At 42.2% G+C, this 22,104-nt stretch overlaps 1 protein-coding gene across 2 annotated transcripts in view; it reads left to right on the top strand.

The window, feature by feature from the left end:
* The window catches only part of GAREM1 (GRB2 associated regulator of MAPK1 subtype 1), a gene marked incomplete at both ends in the record, with an annotated part of 211,800 nt that extends 207,730 nt beyond the window's left edge, over positions 1-4,070 (top strand). The window contains 2 exons of one of the 2 annotated variants that reach the window (XM_080714495.1): positions 1,716-1,882; positions 3,173-4,070. In XM_080714495.1, coding sequence (XP_080570621.1) covers positions 1,716-1,882; positions 3,173-4,070 — 1,065 coding nt within the window. The remainder of the gene's footprint in view (positions 1-1,715; positions 1,883-3,172) is intronic. The other variant, XM_080714496.1, reaches the window with a different exon arrangement.
* Between the last annotated feature and the right edge of the window lie 18,034 nt (positions 4,071-22,104).

The raw sequence follows: 22,104 nt of genomic DNA on the forward strand, positions 1-22,104 counted from the left end.
GACTTTTAATTGTTTCCATGTCACTTAGAATCCGATTTGCCAGGCCACCCCTATCACGCACTTTCCTTAAAGGCTGGGTTTCTTTGGCAAGTGAATCAGAATTCAGACGCCAGTTGGAGGCCCAGTGTGCAGTCAGCATAGGAGGTAGAAGATGTGATGTAATAATCAAGCCCATTTCATTTTGTCTTAAGCAAACTGAACACCAAAGATAACGGAAGCTAGCAGTTTTATTGCCTTTATTACCCCACAGCTGCCGGGACAGAAAGGAGTTGAAGGTGAAAAAAAAATGATGGGAACATGGCCTAAAAGCAGGCAGAGGCATTGCAAAGCATAGGACTTTTGACTAAGTCAGAACTAGCTCTGTTTATATCTCTGTAGTTTAGGGTAGACTAGCAGGACCAGGTATAAACTGCCCCCTGCTGCTTAATACAGAGAAGTACATACAAAAATGCACCTTCTTACTACGAATCTATAGGGAAATGCCTGCAGGGACTGGACCTCGAATGGAGGTCAAGCAGTGACCCTGGACTTCCCGGGTCACCTTGACCCTCTCCAGTGCGCAGATGAGGGGGGTGAGAGTTAGAGGCAGCTCCTCTAAGAAGAGCCACTTTGGGGAGTTGGGGAGCTTTCTCCTTGCCTCTGCAGCCTCGTTCCAAAGTGCGCTCCCTGGTTCTTCCTCCTGGGTCACGCCTGGGAGTTTAGGAGAGCTGATGATGGTGACTGTTAACACTCATACATGAAGTTATTTGTATTGAGGTAAAGAGAGGAAGCAGGGTGGGAAGTGAAGGGAAACGCAACGAATGCTGCGTGCATGTATTTATCCCTCTGAACTGCACTGGGATGTATAATTACAGTGCACCAGTAGGAAGGCAGGCTGGCTGGCTGGCTGACTCTCAGCCATGCATGGCAGTGGACACCTGAGAGGCTGAGGCAGGAGTATTGCAGGTTCACAGCTAACCTCAGCTAAGTTGTAGGCCCTTAGCAAGAACCTGTTTCAAAATAAAATTAAAATAGAGCTGGGGGTGTAGGTCAGAGGTTGAATACCCCTGGGTTTAATCCAAATGAAGGGAAGGGTGAGAAAAGCAAACTCTTAGGCCTCGGGGTGGGTCTCCCAAATTAGAATCTGTATTTTGCTAAGATTCCCAGGTAATTCACATGCATGTTTACATTTGGGAAGTCCCCCTGCCTCCTACATACACACACACACTCAAAGTAACCTCAGAAGGAGCTTTGACCTTGGAGAGAGTTTCCTGTTCCCATCCTAGGTCCATTTGAACTCCATTTCGGCAGTGAATGAGCACAGCTCAGATCTAGAGATCAGACGATCTAACCCTCACCAATACAGGGACCATCTTCCTTAGTTCCTTGATTTTTCCATGTTATACTTATTCACATTTTGCTAGCTGTTTGACCAAAGACACTTTAATATGCTGTATTTCACATGATTTGCTGTATTTCCATAGCACCTGACATTCGCCAAGAAGCTTCTTTCAAAATCCATCTGTTCTTAACAAGTATGTGACAGGCGTCTGATTTTATCGCTGGCAGCCTCTGTTTACTGTGTTTCTTGTTTGCACACACCTTCCACGTGTGCACACACACAAATACACTCGATACTACTGCTTTAATAGTAGGCACCAGGCTCTGCAGGCTCCAGCAGGTATCAGGGGCTTTGCCAGTCAGTTGCTAACCTGGAGTGTTCTTTTCTGCACCAGGTCAGGGAAGAGTGCCGGCTTCTGAACGCCCCACCGGTTCCACCCCGAAGCGCAAAGCCTTTGTCCACCAGTCCCTCCATCCCTCCTCGCACAATCAAGCCAGCGCGGCCGCAGACTCGCTCTCCCAGCCCCACCTTGTCCTACTATTCTTCAGGGCTGCACAACATGTAAGTCTTTCTGCCAGGGCCCAGGGCAACTCAGTCCTCTCTGGCCAGTTCATGGTCTGTGAGAATATCACCTAGGCAGGCTAGTGGGAGAGGAAATTTTTTAGCTCTTAAAATAATTTACTTCAAGAGCATGATGGAGGCCCTGTTAGTTTTGACGTTGGGTGGAAGAGCCAACATCTTGGAAAGAAGATGTTACAAGAACCTATGAGAGAGAACTCAGTGATAAAGGCCTCCTGGATTCTCACAAGACGCATATAGTTCCTGTCACTTTGACACACGCAGATAGCACTTTCCATCAGGACTTCAGAGTGAATTCTTGAGTCTCTGCTTTGAATTTCTCCCCAGTCAGGAATTCCTCTTGACTGTCCCTGTCCAGTAACATTCCCTCCATCTGGATCCTCCCAGTGCTGGGAGCTTAGTTCTTTTGCCATACATTTCATTGCTGGCAGATGCCAGTTTTTTAAAAGAAATATTTCATAGCATTGAGTTAAAATTTGCCTCCATGTAACTTTCAGCTGTTTTGAATGTCTAAAAAGAAAATCAGTCCACCCACTTCTATCAGCCCATGAAAATTTGAATTTGCTATAAATGTTCTCCAAAAAATGGCATCAGTCTCACCATCCCGCCCTTTAGCACACTCTGGTTTTCCTGTGGCTCTGCAAACGTGGCTGTGTGCTGCCGTGCAGTCCATGCATGCTTCTGAGGTCAAAGGAACAGGCCTCAGTCATGGTACCTATAGGTGTAAAGCCCAAAACAGGGCATAAAAAATTTTCTCATCATAAAGATTCAGGCACTTACTAACAATGATTTCCGTACGAACTAAAAAAATGTAATTTTTTTTCTGTCTCCACTACAGAATTTTAAATCATACATATATCTACAATTACCAATGTATTTTACTAAAGATTGTTTTTAAAAAAATGAGGTTAGCAGGTAATTTTTTTTTTTTTTTTGCAGTACTGGGGATGGAACCCAGGGGTATTCTACCTTCAAGCTACACCCCCAGCCCTATTTTTTATTCTTTATTTTGAAACAGAATCTCACTGAGTTGCAAAGGGCCTCACTAAGTAGTAACTGAAGCTGTCCAAGAACCACGATCCTCCTGTCTCGGCCTCCCAGATGCTGGGTTTACAAGCACGTGCCACCATTGCCAGGCTCAGCAAGTACTTTTGAATCTATGAAAAGAATTTTGTTTCATTTGCTGCTTAGAATTAACATCTATGGGTAACAAAGGGTTTGGGGTTTGGATTTTTTTTTTGCTAATTTCCTTTCCCATGTTTGTTTTTTAAGCAGCGTTACTAAAAGTGACACAAGTCCTTCTGAAAGTGCTCCTGTTTCCTGCTATCCATGCAACCAAGTGAAAATGGATTCTGTGGACCTGAAATCCCCATTTGGAAGTCCTTGCATGGAAGCTCTGACCTCCCGGCTCTCATGGCCCAACCATTATTCAGGAGCATGTGAGAGCCAAACCAGGAATGACTTCCTGCTGGATCCCAGCAGGAGTTACAGTTATCCCCGGCAAAAGACACCAGGCACACCAAAGAGAAACTGCCCAGCACCTTTTGATTTTGATGGTTGTGAGCTCTTGAGTAGCCCCCACAACTCGGTCACTGCAGAATTCAGTAGCAGCGTCTCCGGCTGTCCCAAGTCAGCCAGCTACTCTCTGGAGAGCACAGAGGAGAGTGCCCTTGCGACTGGCATGACCAAGCAGAGCGTCTCCTGCCCTGCCTTACCCCCCAGGGCCCCCAAGCCAGTGGAACAGAAAGCCGCTTCTGAAACGTCCCCTTTGCCTCTGAAAATTGATGGTGCTGAGGAGGACCCCCAGTTGGGGTCATTGGACCTCTCTGAGGACCAGTATTTTGTTAAAAAGGGCATACAGGACATCTTCTCTGTCTCTTACCCTTTCTCATCTCCACTCCACCTCCAGTTGGCCCCCAGGTCCTGTGGTGACGGTTCCCCATGGCAGCCACCCGCTGACCTGTCGGGACTCTCTATTGAAGAAGTGTCCAAATCATTACGGTTCATTGGTTTGTCCGAAGACGTCATATCCTTCTTTGTCACTGAAAAGATTGATGGAAATTTGCTCGTTCAACTCACGGAAGAAATTCTCTCAGAGGATTTCAAATTGAGCAAACTGCAAGTAAAGAAAATAATGCAATTCATTAATGGCTGGAGGCCCAAAATATAGCCAAATAAGCCTAGCTAGCATGTAACAAAACTGATAAATGTGCGTGCTAAGAGGGGTGGGCTGGAACACAATCTCATGTCTTTGCACTAAAAACCTTCTCTGTATATAGAGATAAGAGAAACTCTTACTATGCAGATTACGTTTTTGAATGGTGAACAGGCTATTTTGTACATCAATAAAGACGCTGTACAGAACCCTTAGAGGTGTGCCTTGTACGTCACTCAACACTCAACAGCTGCTACAAGAACAAAAGGCATGTTCAGAGGACTCATTCTTGCCCCAGTAGGTTTATCTGAGAAGGTATAATATTTATTACAAAATAGCCAAAGCTGAAAGAAGAATCTTAAAAAAGCATTTTTGAGCATTTCCCATCTTTGGAGAAGCTGACTTTAGACAATTAACTATATTCCGTGCTCTGTCATTCAAATCGCTTAATGCTCACTGTTTTACTCTTGTGCCTGAAAATGTTCGTGATATAAAATGACACTTTAATGATACATGCTTGTGGGGATCTCTTTATCAAAAGGCATTTTCCAGAAGTTGTGTGTTGATAGAGGATAATATGACATCCTTAGAAATAATACCAATTATGACCAGAATAATTGATCTGTAACTGCTGCTAATTTCACTAAGCAGAGAAAAATGAAATATACATTAATGTGCAGTACACATATATGTTTTCAACATAACTTTGATATTCCACATAACATCTATTCACTTTCAAGTACCCATTGAGGTGTTGGGACCGGAAGCCAAGTCAATTCTCTTGGGCAGGATGATTCCAAAGATTCTTAGAACCTGAACCTTGGAGCTCAGTCTTACTAGGCTTGAAAACTTGGAATTAACAGACCAGTAAGGGATCTGTATTAAGGAAGTAAGTGTGGTTTTAGGCCCATTGTAGGGCTGACCTTTGCATATCCAGGCTGACATCTAGACACTTGACAGTTTCTGTTGAATGAAAGTTCTCAGCTGGAGGGTCTTTTCTCCAGCATCCAGCAGTGAGAGGTCTGTAGAGTGTCTCCCAGAGTTTGTGAGTTACTCCCAATGTGCTACTTGCTTCAGGAGAGCTCGTAAATCAGACATGCTATCCCTCTGTTATTCTGTGTCCTGCATCTATCCAGTGATTCTTAAAATATCAATAAATGTACTTGTCAATCCCATAAACCTTTTCTTTTATCTCTTTCAAAGAAAAAACTTTATCACCATACTTTTATTCCAAGAATTTAAGGATATCAATTTGAAAATTTATACTAAATGTGATAATTCCAAAATATAATGCCATCATCCTCATTCTTGACTGTTAGAAGGAATATAAACTTGGAAAAGTTTTAGGGCTCTGAGCAAGGCGTCCAAACAGCCCCAAGTCTGCCCTAGATTAGGAATGTGCAGCTTGTGACCGAGGCACACCCTGGGCTTCTCAGTGGGTCAGCATGCCTTACAGGATTGGTTCATGTTTTATGGTCACCTCTTCCTGCTCATCAAAGTGAAATCAACAGATTTCGCGGAGGACCCACCAGTCTGGGTTTGTTGCCTTTACTTCTTGGCATTAGAAAGATATTCTTAGTCCATGTCTTGGATTAGAGTTGAGGTGAATTGGTTCCTATTCTAATTTCCTATCTTAGATCTCATTCAGATATATTTTTTTAAACATCTTTTTGCTCCTAACCTGCCTCCCAAAGTGTAGTACTGTACTCCAGGTAAAATAGAGTTATTTGTGAAAGTGTCAGACAGGAGCCAGTCTTCAGGAGGAGCTGACAGATCTGTGAAGATGCTCCCCTCTCTGCACTCAAACCACCCTGAACACAGGAAATGCCTGTTTAGGAAACATCCCTCTTTGTGAGGGTAGCTAACTCCTTAGTGAATTGACCTCTCAGAATTTCCACTTTGAACAAAAACAGACACGATGAAGTTGAAAAACTGCAAGCTTTTATTGGGCACACTCTTGCTCAAGCAGTTTTTAAATACCTAGCACTTGGCCACAATTCTCAAACTCAGAAGCAAGAAACAAAATTGGTTTGGGTTTACTACAAAGGTTGCCCCACATGACTCCTTTTATCTTTTTTTTTTTTTTTTGCAAAAATATTACACAAAATAGGGTGGGTTTTTTCCCTCATTTGTTTTCATCTTGGCATATTTATGCCAATTTATATTGATTGACAACCTGGAGACATTCATTGAGTACCTTTTATGGATCAGGCCTGATGCTGCAAAAAGGCCTATCCCCTTGCCTTCTTGGAACTTACAATGTTTATATTTAAAATCACAGTTGCTGGGACTGGGGATGGGGGGGGCAAGAGGGACAGGAACAACTCTGGGCAGCTGGGTATATGGAGAGTGAATTGTGTCCTGTCTGCATATGGAAGCAGTGACAGCTAAAGGGTACACGATAAACACCGTGAAAGTGTTAAGGCTTGGAATATGTTGTAGGCAGACAGTGTTTGTCCCTCACTGTTTTGTATTTTCTTTTACTGACTTAGACTTTTTTTAATTGTAATTAATTTCTTTCGGCATTTCCACAAGTATAATATATGTGATTATCATTCCTGATCTGATCACCTGTTTAGGGAAAACCTTGATAGCCAAGGCATTCATAGCCCTGAAAAATTCATAGCCCAAGAAATGCTAAGCAGTGGTAAGAAGGAAATCGCCCTTCTTTTCCCAGAGCTGTGATTTTTGCAATGAAAATGAATGTCTAGTGCTCCCCACAAGCAGTCTTTTCTAAGCCACAGGTCAAGACTGAGTACAGCCTCCATTAGCAGATTCCCTGCAATTGAGTGACCATGGTATTTGGAGTTGGGGGAGAAGTATCTGTCTAAACAGGACCTTTTTTGGATACTTAAATTCATGGCTAAAGTCATTTCTATGGCCCCTATCAGAAGAAAATGCTCAAAAAAAAACAAGCAAAGCAACTAAAATAAAATATGTGGGCCCACCTCAAAGGGAGAACTCAAACACAGATCAATTTCTTCTCAGGATCTTGTAAACGCCTGCAAGTCCTCTCTTCTATGCTCAACTTTATGAACTGTGAAAAGTACATGTACACTCTTTTCAACCCACGTATACCACCCAAGTTTATGAAGTTCTAGCAAACTGCCCATTCAGCTAAATGTCAGTGTTTATTCTTGTTGCATGCAGAAATACAATATTATGGGAAATATTATGACAGTCCATTCCAACTGACTTCAGACCTATGCATAAGCAACTCTGTTCACATTCCAGAGGCACCGGCCCATCAGCCACCTCCCTGACAAGTGCAGGGCTAGAGTGTGGTTGGAGCAAGTCCTTCGTTTTCCAAATAGTTTGTGTAATAAGTCACCACTCATCCAGCCTAAGGACTAGAAGGTTAACATTCTGAATAACAAACTAAAAAAATAATTCTCCAAAGAACCTAGTCAACTGTTCAAAGAAAATTTTTCATCCCACCAGAAGAGTTAAATCCACTATTGGACACAAAAGGCTTTCAAAAACATATCCATGATACCGATTTCCACTATTTTGTAGTGATCTAAAGACTGCTAAGGCAAGAATAATAAAATGTCTAGAGTGCAAATGATGGAAAGGACTTTTGATACCTTGGGGTTGTAATATTGTGGGATTCTTGTTGGCCACATCATGTTAAATCTCATCATTTAGTCTTCAAAACTTGATGTTTTATTGTGATAGCCAGAAACAAGGAGTAAATGTGATTTCAGTTAAAACTATCTTTTTGTCTTGTTTAATGTTGCTGCTCTGTCTAATTTCTAGCCTAAGTTTTTTAGTCGAGCTTATCAGATGTTGAATTCCCTCTGTTTACAATCTCATGTAATAGGGCTCAGATGATTTCTTAGCTATGAACTTTCTCCATTTTCACATTAAGTTTTATTTAAAATATTGTTTAGCTAAGTCTAAAAACTAAGCTCAAAGAATTTAGAAAGTTTTCTTCCACTTAGGTGGGAATGGTGTATTCTTTTCAAAGGATTTTGTAACCATCTTTACAGTTTCTTGGCATAGAAACTTTGGGGTTGTTAATTACAAATTAACTGTTACGTTACTTCCCAGAGCATTATCTAAGGGGCCCAGTATGTACCTCAAGATAGACGTGGTATGTTATGTCTAAATAAAAATTCATTGTCTGTTGATTTACATGGTTCTGAAATGTCTAAAAATAAAATTTTCAAAGTTACTGTTGTATCAGTTTTTCCTGAGTGAGACCTAGTATAAAGTTTCCCAAGGCAGTGGGGACTGATCTAGAAAGAGTCCCAATCCAGTAGACCTATTCTGGATTGAGAGAAGCAAAGTCAGCAGCCATCATACACAGAAGAAGCTGGTAACCAGGTGACCTGGTGGCATTCAAAGAGAGTCTCTGTGGTCAGGAGATGGAGCACAAGACAAACACAGGTGAAGTGGTTGGTAAGTTTTTAAATATAAGAAGTGCTTATTCAAATGAGCTTGGGCAGCCGGTCCGTCGTGGTGGCGCACGCTTGTAATCCCCACGCTTCGGAGGCAGAAACAGTAGGATCGCGCAGATTCGAAGCCAGCCTCATTGGCTTAAGAGACCCTGTTTCCAAACAGAAATATAAAATGGGTCTGGGAGTGTAACCCTGAGGTAGAAGAGTTTCCAGGAACCCCAGTACCACAAAAAAAAAAAAAAAAAAAAATGAGGTTGGGCAAAAGAGAATGTGAATTCCTATCTTTGGCCTATATGTGGTTAGATTTATGTAATCCCAACAGAGCAGAGATGATCAAGAGCACAAGAGAAGAGTCTCGAGCATTCATCTCTGTAGCATCTACCAGTTTCACAAAGAAGTTGGGGGAGGGGACCTGAAATAGCATAAAATAGTTTCCTAACATTTTATGCTCTCAATCTTTTGTCTTTTTTTTTTCTAGATTAAAAACACCCCCAAGTTCATTTACTTTCTACTTAAGCCTTTAATCCTGCTATCCTGTTCTGCAGGGATAAAACCTGTGACAAGCTGGGCGTGGTAGCACACACTTGTAATCCCAGCATTCGGGAGGCTGAAACCTGAAGATAGCGGTTCGTGGTCAGACTCAGCTACTTAGGCCCTCCGCAACTTAGTGAGACCCTGTCTCAAAATAAAGACTAAAAAATGGGGCAGGAGGTGTAGCTCAGAGGTTGAATGCCCCTGGGTTCCATCCCCAGACACGCAAAAATAAATAATACTGGATTTCAGTACTATGATCTGAAAGGACCTATAGGGTTAATGTAGGTTGGCTAAAACTTCCAAGAATCTACCCCAGGGTCCAAAGAGTACTTACATCAGAGATGCACTAAGATACTTGACTCCTCAAACGGGACACTGCAAAGTAAATTTGAATTTATAAATAATTTTAAAATCAAATGTCTTCCAATTCTAATATCTCAGAGGTTAGAAAAGGCCATATCTTTGAAAAATAATAATTAAATACTGGATAAATTACTGCTTTGCTGAAATGCCTTTCTTCCTACGATGCTCCCCACTCCTTGCTAAATAACTCATACACATCCTTTGGGACTCACAATGTGTCATCCCCAGAGGATTAGGTCTCAGTCCTTGTGCTGAGAAGGCTCCCTGCGCATCTCTATCTCCTTATTCCTTACGGGCTCCTTGATATTAGAACACCTGTCTTCATAGTCTCTTCAAAAGCAGATGTGACCTGAGGTTCTGCTGAAGGGACAGCATGAATGCCCTGCCGTTCCTTGGCCCGTCGCTGTGCCACCAAGATCAAGACTGCAGCCATAGAATAACAGAACAAAGCCAAGTCAGATGAGAGTTGGGGGTGTAGCTCAAGTGTGCAGTGCATGCCGAGTGCAGGAGGCCCTGACCCACTCTTAACACCAAATAGAGAAGTCAAAGGAGTGGTATCAGTGACACTTGTACTCATAAAATATCTGAGTAGACTAAGAAGATTTGCGACAGGGGCTTGTTTATATTAGAGATCCAAGGCTGAGCTTGGATCACCTACCTGAATACATTTTTCTTGTTGTTTAAGCCAGTGGCTTCAGTATTTTGATGAATGTAAAGTGAACCAAAGAGATCAGTTGTTGCAATCAATTGATATAAATATCAGCTCTTAAAGACAGGACCTAAGCTAAGAGTTTTCTTGGGTTCCCTGCCAAGGCAGGGATGGTGGAAGGTAAACACTGGCTCTGTATCCTCAGAAACACAAGTGACCAGGAGACATTGCTCAGGGCTTAGAAAATGCCATCTGCAGGCAATCCATAGTTTAAAGCCAGAAAGGACCTTGGAAATGGGCTGGTCCATCCTTTGAACTTCATAATAAAGAAATGAAACCCTTAATGACTTTCCCCAGAGGACACATCGTTTGTGACAGAACAAAGGCTCAAAAATAAAAAAGACTTAAAAACTAGGGCTGGGGGTATAGCTAGGAATTACAGTGCCCAGTACCACAAAGAAAAAAAAATGAAATCTGGTTCTCCATTTTATATTCATTCTACTACAGCACTGTCTTCCAGTTTTCTCGATGTTCAACTTTCAAAAATAACAGTAGTTTTGTAGTGCATGGAATTCCCTACCCTGGCCCCCAAGCCGTCCTCTAAGACTACAAACAGGAGATAATTAACTGATACCCCCAGTCAGTGCTGGGTAGAAATAAAGAGGAATCTTCCTGCTTGTAAAATAGAGGTTCTGAACACATCTGCTCTTTGATGATTAAAAAAAAAGCTAAAAAAAAAAAGAAAAAAGAATGACTCAGCGGAGATTACTAAATGAGATAGGTGTAACATGGAAAAATGTAAAAGTTGTAGGAAACACACACACACATACACACACAGCCCCTCACTCTCACTCTCACCCTGCTATACCCAGGAGAGCTTGTAAGTCACCCCTAGGTGGAGAAGTGGCTCTAGTATAAACATGGCCACAGGGTGGCAGGCTCTTCCAGTCGGCCCAGTACTACCAGAGTCAATTCTTAATGGAGTACAGGGTGAGTAAAAATGTCTCATCCAGCCATATTGGAGGTCTCCTCTGCCACCTCTTTGCTTTCCTCAGTCAAAGGTGTTGTCATGCTGAGACTATGAAAATGGATAAACAAGTGGCTCAAAGACAAGGAATTTGTTTTGGGGGTTTTGTTTCGTTTTGCAATATTTTTTATGTGGATCATATTAATGGCACACTGCAGTTTTTCCACACCAGATGTAGAGGGATTTTCAAAGTGCACAGTATGCCTTGCTACTTCTAGGTTCTGAGTCTCTGAGCTGAAAGTGAATAGCATTGGGTCAGAAGCTCCGGAGTAAAAAAGAAGTTATACTTTTTTTAAATTACATTGGTTGGAACTGGGCGTGGTGGCACACACCTGTAATCCCAGTACTTGAGAGGCTGAGGCAAGAGGATGCAGGTTCAAGGACAGCTTCAACAAATAGACTCTCAGTAACCTAGCAACCCTCTAAGTAACAAAAGATTGGGCTGGGGTACAGCTGAAGGTAGGATGCCTCTGGGTTCAATCCCCAATACCACACACACAAAAAAAAAATTTTTAAACTCCATTGGTTAGTTTGGAGCAACAAAACTCACAATGTGAAACAAAAATCTATCAGTCAATGAATATTATACTAACGCTGACTTTCAAGTGAGAATTGAGAAAGTATTTCTTCCTCAGTCCTCCTCCTCCATCTTTAGAGTCAAAGTGAACCCACCGCAGTCTTCCTGAAAGGAAGGATAAAAGATAAATCCTAGTCAGGCCTGATGGTACACTCCTGTAATCCCAGTACTTGGAGGCTGAAACAGAAGAATGGCAGGTTTCAGGCCAGTCTCAGATGTGCAGTAAGACTCCCAACAATTTTATCAAGACCCTGTTTAAAAAAAAAAAAAAAAGCCAGGTGTGGTGGTGCACACTTGTAATCCCAGCATTCAGAGAAGGCTTAGACCAGAGGATCGAGGTTTGCAGACAGCCTCAGCAATTTAGTGAGGCCCTCCGCAACTTAGTGAGACCCTGTTTCAAAATAAAAAATAAAAAATAGGGAAGGTGTACCAGTATTGGGAATGGCCTAGGAAGATTTGAGAAAGCTATGATTATTAATATATTTAAAAAATTGGGTGAAAGGCAAATCTGTGCAAGGACTTGGTTTCTGCCTAAAAGCAGGCAACTATTCCAATGTAAATTAACCTAGCTAAAAGCAATTAACCAGTCAATAGGAGAGGAGAACTAGGCCTGTCTCTAAAGACAGATCTTGAGAGGAGAACTAGGCCTTTCTCTAAAGACAGATCTACATGATTGGATAAGCCAGCTAAAATGGTAGGAGGGGTCGACCTTCATGGAAGGAGACACCTTGCCACACCTTACTGGGGGAGGTACCTTACAGGGACGTTCACTACATCAGGATTACGTGAACAAGATGGAGGTCATGGGTATAAAAAGTCCGGTCCACGTGTAATCCCTTTGGTGTATTCATTTTGAGTCACCCCCCCCATGCCATTTTGGCATGGGGCTGTATTTCTATTTTCTGTATTTCTATCTTTCTAATAAACTTCTCTAAATCTTCAGCAACTGTCCAAGCTATGCATATTTATTCTTAGCTTAGGACAAAAATCCACGGTAATTTTCTGTTTTTTGGTCATTTTTGGCTTTTGTTATGGGTTGGCGGAAAGTGTGTCCCAGGAACCCCTGCGGGGGTCCCCAGGAAACAGTTTCCTCAAACCATATTCTCCCCAATCCGTAACAGAAGGGAGTATAGCTTGGAGGTCAACTGCCCCCTGGTTTCCATCCCCAGACCCACAAAAAATAAAATAAATAAATAAAAATAATAAATAAAAAATTCATAATTCATAATAAAATTAAAATAATAAATAAAATTAAAAAAACAAGACTTTCAGTTCTGTTTATAAGGGGGGTAATTGATTTTTTAATTAATTTTTTTTTTATTGGTGCACTGTATTCATACATCATAGTGGGATACAAACTTTTGTAGACATACATGCACACATCACCCAGTCAGCCCCCACCCGATTCCCACCCCATTGTCTCCCCATCCCTCCTTCCCATGCTTGGCTTAGTGGTTGACATCTAGTATTATATCAATTTATCCAAAATTAAAAATGATAATCTCACATAACAGTTTCATTTGTCTGACACCAAGCTTTTGATGACTTAAAGATAAAATTTCAATATTTCTTTTTGCTTTCTTTCTTACCAGAGAATATTTTTTTCTATTTTTTAGGTGAAACTATCATATATTTATATATTTATTTTTCAGAAAAAAATCTATCCTAATATGGAATATGGATTCTAGATACCCAAAACGATCTTGAAAAAGAACAAAGCTAGAAGATATATATTTTCTGATTTCAAACCATATAAAGCTACAATAATTGAAACAGTGTAGTACTGTTCTAAAGGCAGATATATAAACCATTGGAGTTAAGTACAAGCCTAGAGCTAAATTCTTCCCTATATTGTCAAGTTATTTTTGACAAGGCTTCCACGAACATTTGGTGGTGGAAATAATAATCTTTTAACTAAATATTGTTGAAAAATAATAATTACATGGAAAAGAATAAAATTAGACCCTTACCTAATCCCATATACAAGTATTAACTCAAAATAGATAAAAGACCTAAATATAAATCTTAAGACTATAAACTTTTAGAAGAAAATCTGGGTCATAAAACCTCACAACATTGAAATTGGCAGTGATTTCTTGGATATGATTTCAATGGCACAGGCAACAGAAGAGTATACAAACTCCCTAAAAAATAAAAAAATATTGTATATCCAAAGACAATGTAAACAGAGTTAAAAGTTACTAATAGAATGGGATAAAATATTTCCAAATGCTATATCTGAAGGTATATTAATATTCCAAATAGAAATCCTAAAAATTAACAACAATAAAGGCAAACAATACAATTTAGAGATAGGTAAAAGACTAACATAAATAATGAATCTCCACAGATAACCAATCTTAGTTGTCTGTTGGATGGAGAATCTTGTTTCTCTGGTTCTGGTGTGTTACCTATTTCTTCTTTGTAGTTAATCTCTTTGAGTATTTTCTCTAGCACTGGTTTTGAAGACATAAATTCCTTCAGTTTCTGTTGTCATGGAAGCTTCTTATTTTTCCATCTAATTTGATAGAAAGTTTTGCTGGGCAGAAAATTTTGGCTGGAAGTTGTTTTCTTTCAGAGTTTGGAATATGTTACTCCAAGCCCTTCTGGCTCTCATGACTTGGTTTGGGAAGTCTGGAGTGATTCTCATTGGTTTGCCTCTGAATGTCACTTGGCCCTTTGTTTTTGTTGCCTTTAAGATTCTCTGCTTGGCTTCCACATTGGTCATTTTGACAATTATGTGGCGTGGGGATCCTCTTCTCTGATCCTGTCTAAAGGGAGTTCTATAAGTTTCCTGGATCTGTGTATCAACCTATTGTTCTATGTTTGGAAAATTTTCTGCTATTACTTCCTTAAAGAGATTGTTGATCCCTTTGGTTTCACTTTCTTTTCCCTCCTCTATTCCAATTATTCTTAGGTTAGCTCTCTTAAAATGGGCTCATATTTCTTCAATGTCAGATTCCTGCTGTTGGATATTTTTTTCTAGATTAGAAACTATGCGTTCATTTTTGGAATGATCATCTTCTAAGAGCGAGATTCTGTTCTCCATGTGGTCTAATCGGTTGTTTGTGCTTTGAATTGAGGCCTTTACTTCATTAATTGCATCCTTTATCTCTTTTTGGCTCTCTCTGAGTTCTTTACGAAGCACCTCTATTATTTCTACAGTTATTTTCCTGATTTGATCTTCTAGAAATCTCTGATTTTCTGTTTTATCGTGTTCTGATGTTGTGGGGTTGTGGGCATTCATTGCTCCAGTGTTATTCCTCTTTCCCATGATTTCGGAAGTTTGTGCCTTCTCTGAGTTCTTCCCTGGGTCACTACGGCTTCACTTAAGGTGCTCTGGATCTCGAGTCTGTAGTATCTCAGACCCCACTACTCCTTTACTGGGTTGTATCACAGAGTCTCCGACCCAGGGAGTCGATAGAGGCTGCTTTAAACTATGGGGGGGTGCCAGGTTGCACGTTCTCCTATGGTGTGATATCTCTGCCACCGCCACTCCCCCACTTGGTCAAGTCCCAGGGAGTACAGTACTGGGATTTCTCCTCTGTGGCCCGCAATTTGACTCACTGTTCTTGAGTTCGCAGATGTAGCTGTACTGGACTCGTTGAATTCGCTGCTGCTGCCGCCGGTGGCAATATGGCGCCGCTGCCACACCCTCGGCCGTGAGGCTGGCGTATTTTTTCTTCTCTGGTTTTGAGTTCCACTCTGAGTCCCTGCAGCGTTTGCTGAGCTCAGCCACTGGGAGCTTTAGATGGTCCCTGCGCCGAAAGATCCCGCCTGGCTGTTCCGCAGCGGCTCACCTCGGCTTGCTGTAGCCGTCCAGTGAATTCTCCGCTGCTGCCAGCAGTATGGCACTGCTGCCGCGTCCTCAGGTGTGAGGCTGGTGTATCTCCTCTGTGGCTCTGAGCTCTGTTCTCAGTTCGCTTTCTCTCTGGAGCCTGGTGATTTTTTTGTTTCTCTGGTGATGGTGTTTTCTGGCTATGAAAGGCGCTGATTTTGTGGTAATGGAGATTGGTTGTTAGCGGGGCTCTTAAGCCCCGCTTTTCTCGGTCGCCATCTTCCCGAAAGTGGTAATTGATTTTTATAAATCCCATCAACTTCCAACAATTTCATTTTTCATAGTTTAGGTTGCCATCTTGAAACACACTATAATTGCTAATTAATGTTTTCATCACACACACACACACACACACACACACACACACACACACACGTTGATGATTTGTGAATTAAGGTCAAGTGGCCCACAGCTCGCAGACTCACAGTTCATCCCACTGTAAAGTGGCCTGCTGGGCTCATTTTTTGTGTTTTGTTTTTGTTTTGTGTCACCCTGTCCAGCACACCACAGCCCTCACTTTTGTTCCCTGGTCTGTACAAGGACTGTAGAGTTACGCCAGTTTTTCATCTGTATTCTATTTGCCCCTTGTTTTTCATATGTATCCTCCTTCAGTTGCTACAATTGAAAAAGGTTGGTCATATAAGGTTTTTTGTTTTGTTTTGGTTTGGTTTGGTTTGGTTTTTTTTTAACCACTGAAGTAAATGCAAACCCAAGCGGTCACGAGACTGGTCTATCCTTGAGGCAGAATCACTGAAAAATCCACTGACCTCTAAATTGGGGTCTGGGGCAAGACCTTCACCCTCTCAGTTGTGACAGTCTCTTCTGTATTTAGAGTTCTCTATGGGAGCAAGTCCCCTTCCCACAGTGAACACTTCTCAGCTCTTCCTTCCGAGCCTCAGATTGCAGCTTAAATTGTTCATCTAATTTTATGATATGTGAATTTTGTCTTAATTTTTTGCTAACTGTTCAACTAATTCCTCCACGGAAATAAATTGTGACTCGGATCATTTCATGTCATATTCTTTGTCAGGCCAAGATATTATTTTCTTTCTAGTTCTCCTGTTTGATGAGACTAGCACTTGCATTTTCTCACCAGGATTCAGCTCTGCCAGGTTGTCTGGGGCACATTTGGGAGCAGGGAGACCTCCCTCCCCCATTCATCATGGCAAATGAGAGAAAGATGGAGAAGTATTTGTTCCGGCAGAAGAAAGCCCCCCCCCCCCTGCAGAAAGACCAAAGATCACTCATAAAGGACTGTGATCATGAACCAGTTAGTCATTGCTGGTTTGTTATTTGGAAGGCTGAGATAACTAACTTATCTTTCATAGATAACTAACTATAAAAGTACAGTTGAGAAATAGAGGATGGAAAAATGACGTGCTTTTTTTCCAGCTAACTCTCCGGAAGATCTCACCAGATTTAAAGCCAAGGGAAATGCTAGCAGGTAACACTTGCCAGCTGCCAGGAGAGGTGTGGGCCTCCTTCGATGCATTCATTTATGCCTTGCGTATTGCCAGTATTGACCATTTCAGAGAATCCATCTTTCATCCCTAGGCTTTGCCCTCCCCCTTGGTGTCAGGGTGTGATTTCACCTTAGGAGGACTATGAAGAAGTGAGCAGTGGGTGCTAGGGAGGGGGGTGATAGACAGCGAGCCTCAGGGACTTCACCGCCTGGCCTGTGATGGTCTCACTACGAGGCTCTCCTGTCTCCTGGCCCTGCTCACTTGCTCTCCCAAGAGATTCACTGAAATGAAGCAGCCATCTACTCTGCTCTCTCCGGGTCTCCACTACCCTCACTCCTCTCCCTGGGGCTTCTTAGATCTTCACCCAGACTTTGCCCAGACTTCTCCTGGATTTCCTTTGCTCTCTCATTCCATCTCCAACTGGCTTCTGATGCTTTGAAATGTCCTCTAAGCTGATTTCTATGAACGGGTTGTACTCATGGCCAGAGCTCCACTAGCAAAGAGCACTGAGGAAGTACATCAGTCTCAGAGGCTGGCAGAAGCATTTGCTGTCCATGTGCAATGCCCTGGTTTCAATCCCCTGTGCTGAAAAAAGAAAAGGAAAAAGAAACAGCAATAAGACTGTGTTTTTGAGCCAGACATAGTGGCACACACCTGTAATCCCAGTTACTCAGGAGACTGAGGTAGGATTAAAGTTTGAAGATAGCCTCCACAATTTAGTGAGACATCATGTCAAAATGTAAGGTGGGCGAATGTGTGGAGATGTAGCTTAGTGGCAAAGTGTCCCTGGATTCAATCCCCAATAACACACGCATGCATTAAAATAATATGAGGGGAGCACCAAACATCATTCCCAAGCAGTAAAAATTTGCCTTTTCAATAAATACAGTCACACACTACACAACAATGTTAAAGTCAATGACAGACCCTATATATGAATCCCATAAAACTATAATGGAGCCAAAAATTTCCTACTGACACACAGTTCTCCATGTTTGGATGCTGCTGATATAAACAAAACCTACTGTGCTGCCAATCATATAGAAGTACACCGCGGCCAGCTGTGGTGGCACAGCCTGTAACCCCAGTACTTAGGCTGAAACGGGAAGGTCGCAGGTCTTAGGCCAGCCTCAGCAACTTAATGAGAACCTGTTTCAAAATAGAAAGGGATGGGGGTGCAGCTCAGAGATAGAATGTCCCTAGGTTTAATCCCCAGTATCAAAACAAAACAAAAACTAAAACCTACCCTTGAGAACGTCTCCACCATTAGGAAGATGAAGGGCCTAGGGAGGAGGTGGAGGGTAGCCAAAGGAAGACCAGAGTATTTGGAAGATGCAGGCATCGCAAGTGAGCATAGCATCACTTACAAGACTCATCCAGGACTGGCGTGGTGAGTAAGGAGCAGCGGGAGGAGTGGAGCGATAGAGGAGCCTTCCGCGGGGCTCCCCGCAGAGCCCCGAGTCCTGATGGACTTCATCAGATGCCGCTGAGTGGCGTGGGCAGCCAGGACTGCGTGAGTGCAGAATGGAAAGTGGATGGAAGGAGGCAAACCTGGGTGCTGAGGGGCAATTAGGAGGCTGGAGGTAATTCATGCAAGGAGTGACGGCTGGCCCGAGCTACTAGCAGGGATGTGGAGAAACGGACCATCAGAGCAGTGTCTGGGAGGTAATGCTGAAAGAACCTGGCAATTGATCAATGTGGCAGCTAATATCTATCCTGGAAAGCGTCGTCTAAATCCTGCTGTGGTCCCACATGCCTTTAAATCTCTCAAACTTTTGCCACTCCCCCTCATACAATATGGGGAAAAGGAAGTAAAAGATTGATATTATAAACTGGACATGGTGGCACATGCCTATAATCCCAGTACTTTGGGATACTGAGACAAAAGGGATGCAGCTCAGAGGCCAGCCTTGGAAACTTAGTGAGGCCCTCAGCAACTTAGTGACACTCTGTTTCAAAATAAAGAATAAAACAGGAGGTAAAGCACCACAGATTCAATCTCCAGTAGCAAAAAGTTAAATAGGCCTGGAGGTGTAGCTCAGAGGCATAATGCCTTGTGTATAATCCCTAGTACCACAAAAAAAATTTATTTGATAAAAATAATAAGCTAGGAGTGGTGGCACATGCTTTAATCCCAGTGCTTAGGAGGCTGAGTCAGGAGGATCACAGGTTCAAAGACAGCCTCTGCTGCTTAAGCTCTCCACAAATTAGTGAGACCCTGTTTCAAAATAAAGAATAAATAAAAATAAAATAGGCTTGGGGTATAGTTTATAGATATAATACCTCTGGGTTCAATCCCCATCATAAAAAATATTATGATATATTTTCAGAATTTCTGGATATAAGAAACAATAGAATATGAATCTTATAACAAATTACAGTGTCTGCTTTTTTCCCCCAAAATACATATGCCTGAATTTAGTCACCAGCGTAATGGTGATCAGTGGGGCTTTGGGGAAGTGCTAAGGCCATGAAGGTAGAGCCGTATGAATGGGATTAGTGTCTTTAGAAAAAGAGATTCCAGAGTGAGCTAGCCTCTTCCGCCATGCAAAGATAAAACAGAAAGGTACCGTCTATGAGGAAGCAGACCTGTGCCAAACACCAAATTGACTGGCACCTTGTTCTTACACTTCCGGCCTCCAGAACTGTCAGAACTAAATCTCTGTCATATAGAAGCAATCCAGAGCCAGGCATGGTGGCACACGCCTGCCATCCTGGGATTCAGAATGCAAAGATAGGAGGATTGCAGGTTCAAGGCCAACTTCAGCAGCAAAGCAAGACCCTTAGCAACTTAGAAAGACCCTGTTTCAAAATAAGAGGGTGGGGGCTAGAGGTATAGCTTAGAGGTGGAATGGCCCTGGGTTCAACTCCCAGTACAGAAAGAAGAAAGAAAGGAAGGAAGAAAGAGAATGCTCAGTTTATAGTGTTTTATTACAGCAGCTCAAACACACTTACAGTAGTCAAACCAAAATCTCCACCAGATTCTCCTTGAGTGGAGGGATAAAACAGGAGCTCTCCTTGCAGACAAGCTCAGCAAGGTTCTAATGAGGGGCAATCCCTGAACAGAATGGGTGTGTCGAGTTTGTATCAGATGTAGCAGGAAAAAATAGCCTCACTTTGTTACCTAAAATAGATATGGAGAGGAACTTGAAATAAACTTTTTTAAAAAATAGTATAACAACTCAAGCCACATGTCTTTGAGTACCTTAGATAAGGGAATTGTGTTAGCTTTTTGTTTCCATGACCAAAATATGACTCCACTGTTCTCTACCCAAGGCAAGGCAGAAGAACATCATGGTGAAAGGGCGTGCGGGAGGGAAGCTGATCAGCCCTTGGCAGCCAGAGAGCTGAGAGAAAGATACTAGAGAGAAGACAAGCTCTTCCAGGGCACTAGTCACTGGAAATAGATCCAGTGATCTACTTCCTCCAACTAAGTCCCACAATCCAGTAATCTACTCAGCTATCGGTGAGTTAGTCCATCAAGTGGATTATTCAGCTGATACGAATCAATCTACCAATGTGATAAGAGTCCTCATGAGCTAGACAATGCCTAAAAGCCCCACCCTGAACCTTTCTATACTGGAGACCATGCTTTCAACACATAACTTTGGGGGTACACTCCAAATCCAAATTATACAGGATTCATGTGTTATTAATGTACGCTTAACATAGAACCAGATACTTGGCCTGTAGTTGATTAAAATACTGATTGATGACTTGATGACTGGTTACATCTGACAAGGCCTACACAGAGATTAGAGAAGCCTCCAGACAGCCAAAACTGAGACCCAAGCACCCACTTCTTCAGTGCCAGCCAATCCTTGCATTAGATTCATTTGGGATTCTGGAATTTTTTCTTATGCTAATGAGTAGGAGCTAGTCATGTGACCATAAAGAACTGTACCACCCTTCCCTCAAACATATGAACTACAACTGAAATTTAATCTTCCACAACAAAGAAAACACTAAAAACAGGAACAATGCTGTCATCATTGGGGTTAGGTTACAGATCCTCCCAATCAGGAATTTATTTTGAAATCTCTGCAAGTGAAAAAGAATGTTATAGTATACACAAATGGTTATGGTTTCAATGTGTCCCTGAAAGTTCATCTTTTGTAATCTTGACTCACAATGTAGCAAGGCCGGGAGGCAGTGAGGCCTTCAGAAGTGGTTGGGTCCTAGAGGAGGGGATGCCTTTCTCGTACAACTGGGCCAACGCCCGGGGACTGGGTCATTTAGTATGGGAGAAGGTGGCTGTAGGCTCCCACAGGCGCCCCCATGCAGCTTACTGGCTCCTCTTCTTTCTACCAAGAGACTAAGTGGCCTGAGACCCACACCAGAAGCTGAGCAGATGGCTGGCCCTAACGAATCTCTGTTCTTTATATGTAACCCAGTCTCGTTTATTCTGTTATAGCAATAGAAAATGGACTAAGACACTGACTTGCTCATAATGTTGAAAAGCAAAAATAATGAAGCTGCTTTCCCTAGCCTGAGTTCAAGTAAATATTATGCAAAGTTTTAAATTTCTTTCTTCACTGTTCAACCACTTTCAGTCTAAAATGCGTTTATACTAGCTGGGTGTGCTGGTTCACACTTGTAATCCTAGTACTTGTAATCTTCCAGTAGGAGGCTGAGACAAGAGGATTGCAGGTTCTCAGCCAGCCTCAGCAATTTATGATGAGGCCCTCAACAACTTAGCAAGACCCTGCTCTGAGGTAAAACATAAAATAGAGCTGGGGATGTAGCTCAGAGGTGGAAGGCCCCTGGGTTCATTTCCCAACATAGTACACACACACAGACAGAGCTTCTGCAAATTTTGCAAATTCCTCTCTTTTCTCCAATATCACAGCAGCCTCTCTTCCCTGCTCTCTATCCCATGATGCCTTGCTCTCATGGACATCGTCTCCATGTCAGTCAGAAGGACCATTCCCCTCCAGAAAGTGAACAGAACGTGTGTGTGTGTGTGTGTGTGTGTGTGTGTGTGTGTGTGTGTGTGTGTTTATACTGATGACCCTTATCACAACCTCCATAAATAAAATACAATATGCTTTAAAACAAGCAAGCAAAGAAACAAAAAGGGTGTATTCCGCAAAGGGTAGCTAACAAACGAATGTACTTCCACCTAGGATAATTCATATCTAACTTTCTCTGACTTTGAAGAGCTTGCACAGACTCTTGGGAGCAGTACTGAAGGA

This window comes from Muscardinus avellanarius (genome assembly GCF_963383645.1).
Source record: "Muscardinus avellanarius genome assembly, chromosome: 17".
NCBI lineage: Eukaryota > Metazoa > Chordata > Mammalia > Rodentia > Gliridae > Muscardinus > Muscardinus avellanarius.